Source organism: Phaseolus vulgaris, chromosome 8 (genome assembly GCF_000499845.2).
Source record: "Phaseolus vulgaris cultivar G19833 chromosome 8, P. vulgaris v2.0, whole genome shotgun sequence".
Taxonomy (NCBI): domain Eukaryota; kingdom Viridiplantae; phylum Streptophyta; class Magnoliopsida; order Fabales; family Fabaceae; genus Phaseolus; species Phaseolus vulgaris.
In genome coordinates, this window is record NC_023752.2 from 27,344,098 (window position 1) to 27,348,783 (window position 4,686).

The window sequence follows — 4,686 nt, forward strand, 5'->3', positions numbered from 1 at the left end:
AAACATCTGTCCCACCGCGAGAGGTTCAAGATCGAGAGAAGTTGCAGAGGTTTGTGAAGTTCGTTGAGGTTTTCAAGAATTTGGTGAAGTTCGTCAAGAATCTTGGAACGTTCGTCAATAAGCTTCAAGATTCACTATATTTTTCAAAGATTCGTTGAAATCCTTGAAGAATCACCAAGAAATGAGAACCACTAGCCAAAGCTCCATCGCGCCGGTGGCGAAGGGGAGTTTGACCTTACAACACGTCATGGAGATGATGCAAGGTCTCCAGGACGCGATGGCAGCGTCGCGCGCTGATCAAGAGCGCATTCAGATGGACTTGGCTGCATCTCAGTCAAGAAATGAAGAGATGCATCGAGCGAATGAAGAGATGCATCGAGCGAATGAAGAGTTGCGACGTGAGTTGTGCAGCCAGGGGGAGTGGTGAGGCGGAGGAGCATGACTGCGCAACACGTACAAGGGAGTTTCCAATGCCCTTCTCGCAAGAGATAATGGATGTTGCGATCCCGGCTACGTTCGTAGGGCCGAAAGCCACGTTCACGGGAGTGGAAGATCTAGAAGCACACCTCACAACATTCCACACTCAGATGATGCTGATTGGCGGTTCTGATGGCGTCAGGTGCAAGTTGTTCATGAGCACGTTGGTAGGGACGGCAATGGAGTGGTTCATCAGCCTTCCAGACGGCCACGTGACCTCATTTGCACAGTTGTCAAAACTGTTCAGGGAACAGTATATAGCAAATCGTGCTCCCCCGCCCAATTTTTACGATCTCTTCGACGTAAGGCAGTACCATGGGGAGATGTTGAAGGAGTTCGTGAATCGTTTTGGGGCTCAGGTGGTGAGACTGAGCACCAAGGATGACTCGATGATCATCCATGCCTTCAGAAAGGGAATATGCCCTGGGCCTTTAAGCGAATCGCTTATCAGGAGTCGCCCCACGACGTTCGCTGAGATAAGGCATCGTGTGGTAGCGCATATCGCAGCGGAATGCGAAGTAAATGAGAAACGCACAAGTGTTATCCCAGCGCGCCCTAGAACATCGTCGCATTCATACCCTTTGAGGGTGAACAAAACAACAATAGGAAAGAAGGGTTAGGGAGGGAAGCAATCCTACGAGCAGAGGAAGCCCCAGGTTAAGGGACGGTCGATCGCCAACAAGCCGGTGACGGACAACTTTGTAGTTGAGTTGAAGGACCTGATGTCGTGCCCAACATAGCGGACAGGTTGAAGATGCCAGCTAAGTCGGACAGGGTTTTGGGGCTGCGTAAGGATTTATGATGCGAGTTCCATCAGGGGTTCAGTCATACGATCGACAGCTGCTTGGCATTGGCGCATCAGCTGGATGAGCTAGTGAAGTCCAGTTTCCTGAAAGACTACATGGCGGGGCCAGCAGGTGTTGAAGCCTCGGCTACACCAGCAAACGACGAAGCCCATGAGATGCCTATCCATGGGGAGATCCACACTATCGCGGGCGGATTGTCAAGCGGAGCCTGCACCTCCTCCCAGCGCAAGAGATACGCGCGTTCGGTGTTGTCAGTGGAGGAGCAAGCAGCAGATGATCTGCTCGACGTCGACCTCACGTTTACAAGGGACGACCTTCGTGACGTCGTCCCCCATGACAACGACCCTGTGGTGATTTCTATTGTAACCGTAGGGAGGAGAGTGCACAGAGTGCTCGTGGACCAGGGGAGTTTGGCGGATGTTATGTTCTGGTCCACGTTCAACAAGCTGTAGTTATCTCCTGACTCACTCAGGCCATACACGGGGTGTTTGTATGGCTTTGCGGGAGACCAAGTAGAGGTGTGAGGCTATTTGGAGCTGAGAACGACTTTTACGGACGGCTCCGCGTCTCGCACAAAGAATATAAGGTATCTGGTGGTGAACGCCCATTCAGCGTACAACATTTTGTTGGGCAGACCGGTGTTGAATCGGCTAAGGTGTCGTCTACCCGCCACATGAAGATGAAGTTCCCAAACCTGAGTGGGAAAGTGATCGTGATCAAGTCCGATCAGTAGGAAGTTAAGAGGTGCTATGAGAGCAGCCTCAAGATGCAGAGGAGGGTGTTCATGGTGCTGGAACGCCCACTCCTGGAAAGGGAAGACCTCACAAGTGTCGCGAGCCAGCCGAGAATGTCGTGGAAAGACAGATAGGTGGTAAAACGTTTAAGCTGGGAAAGTCATTGGGCCCGTTCGAGCAAGATCAAGTGGCCGGGGTGATCGTCCAGCATTTGGACGCCTTCGCATGGTCCGCCTCGGACATGCCAGGCATCGACCCCGATTTCCTGTGCCATCGCCTTACCATGGATCCTAAGGTAAGACCTGTCCGCCAGCGTAGGAGGAAGTTCAATGATGAAAGGCGACAAGTCGTGCGTGAAAAGACCAAGAAGTTGTTGGATGTCGGCCATATCAAGGAGATTCAATACCCTGAGTGGTTGGCTAACGTGGTCTTAATCAAGAAGGCCAATGGGAAATGGAGGATGTGTGTCTGAAAGATTCATATCCCTTGCCCAGCATCAGCGCGTTGGTGGACAACGCCTCGGGGTGCAAGGTGTTGAGCTTTTTGGATGCATTTTTGGGGTACAATCAGATCAAGATGCACCCTCATGATGAGTGTACAACGGCGTTTATGACCGAGACGACCTGTTATTGCTATAAGGTGATGTCGTTCGGTTGAAGAACGCGAGTGCCACCTATCAGAGGTTGATGGATAGGGTCCTTGCACCGATGTTGGGTAGGAATGTGCAGGCCTACGTGGATGATATGGTGGTGACCTCGCAGGGGAAGGGTCAGCATGTATCAGATTTGTAGGAGCTATTCTTTACGATAGCCAAATACCGTTTAAAGTTGAACCCTGAGAAATGTGTGTTTGGGGTCCAGGCGGGTAAGTTCTTGGGTTTTCTACTCATTGAGCGTGGGAAAGAAGCAAATCCCGACAAGTGTGCGGCAATCCTCGCCTTGAGTAGCCCAGCCTCGGTGAAGGAAGTTCAACAGCTGACAGGGTGGTTGGCGGCCCTGTCTAGGTTTGTGTCTGCTGGAGGGGATAAGGGTCATCCTTACTTCCAGTGCTTACGAAGGAATAGCCGGTTCGTGTGGACCGAGGAGTGTGAGGCAGCGTTCCTCAAGTTGAAGGAGTATCTGGCTGCCCCCCAGTGTTGTGCAAGCCACAAATTGGCGTGCCGCTTCGGTTGTATTTTGTTGTAATGGAGCGGGCGATCAACTTGGTTCTCGTCCAACGGCATGACCAGGTACAAAGACCGATCTACTTTGTAAGTAAGGTGCTACAAGGACTAGAGGCAAGGTATCAGGTCATTGAGAAGGCGACCTTGGCCGTAGTGTTCTCGGCCAGGAGGGTTCGCCATTACTTCCAGAGCTTCACAGTGGTAGTAATGACGGACCTCCCCATCCGAAAAGTGCTGCAGAAATCGGATGTAGCTGGAAGAATGGTGCGCTGGGCTGTGGAGCTCTCTGAGTTTGATGTGCAGTATGAGACCCGGGGCCCCATAAAGGGTCAAATTTATGCGGACTTTGTGGCAGAGATCTCCCCAGGGAATGAGCAGTCTGAGGAGGAGATCAGCTTCAGGTGGGTGCTCTCTGTTGATGGGTCCTCCAATCAACAGGGCAGCGGAGCTGGCATTATCTTGGAGGTGCCGAACGGGTTGTGGATCGCGCAAGCCCTAAGGTTCGCCTTCAAGGCGAGTAACAACCAGGTGGAGTATGAAGCCCTCATAGTTAGGATGCTCTTGGCCAAGAGATGGGTACGCAAATTTTGTTGGCAAAGAGTGATTCTCAACTAGTGATGGGTCAGGTGACCGGAGAGTACCAAGCCAAGGATCCACAGATGGTTGCGTACTTAAGTTATGTGCAGGTTTTGAAAGGGGTGTTCGCAGTGTTTGAGCTAGTGCATGTCCCTGGGGAACAGGTTTTGAAAGGGGTGTTCGCAGTGTTTGAGCTAGTACATGTCCCTGGGGAACAGAATGCCCGTGCTGACCTGCTCGCCAAGCTCGCCAGCTCAGGCAAGGGGGGAAGGCAGAGGTTAGTTATACAGGAAACTCTCAAAACCCCGCGAGCGTTCGTGGCGGATAATATGGTAGGCGTCCTCCAAGTCGGTTCGTCAAGGAAAGGGGTGAGGAGTCATCAGTCGCTAACCCAGGAAACGTTGAGGGCGCCCAGTGTGAGTGCATATCTGGACTCACTAGAAGGAGAAAACCCCATGCAGGTATGCGTGCTGGAGAAGGGGGACACGTGGATGACGCCCTATAGGCGCTACCTTGCCGATGGGATACTTTCAGTGGAGCCCGAGGAGGGCAAGAAGATAAAGAAGAACTCTGCAAGATATACCCTCATGGATGGAGAACTGTTCAGGCATGGGTTCACACACCCAATTTTGATGTTCGTGAGCGCAGAACAGTGTACCCAAATCATGTCCGAGCTCCACGAGGGGATCTGTGGGTGGGAGTCATGGTGGTAGATACTTGGCGTTGAAGGTTTTCCGCGTAGGGTACTACTGGCCAACGTTAAGAGAAGACTGCGTGAGATACGCCCAGCGGTGCAAGCAGTGCCAACTGCATGGCGACTGACACAAGGTGCCGCCAGAAGAGTTGAGGTCAATTTATAGCCCGTGGCCTTTCCACACATGGGGAATTGACATTCTGGGGCCCTTCCCATCCCGTTGGCAATAAGACAGTA

General features: G+C 52.2%; 1 protein-coding gene across 1 annotated transcript; it reads left to right on the forward strand.

Moving 5' to 3' along the window:
- The first annotated feature begins 3,796 nt into the window (after positions 1-3,796).
- LOC137824863 (uncharacterized) lies at positions 3,797-4,468 on the forward strand. The gene has a single exon (XM_068630543.1). The coding sequence runs from the start codon at positions 3,797-3,799 to the stop codon at positions 4,466-4,468; it is 672 nt and encodes a 223-aa protein (XP_068486644.1).
- The last annotated feature ends 218 nt before the right edge of the window (positions 4,469-4,686 follow it).

Bases quoted from the DNA above. Each gene is read 5' to 3' on its own strand.
- LOC137824863 (XM_068630543.1), top strand. From the start codon at position 3,797: ATGGGTCAGGTGACCGGAGAGTACCAAGCCAAGGATCCACAGATGGTT.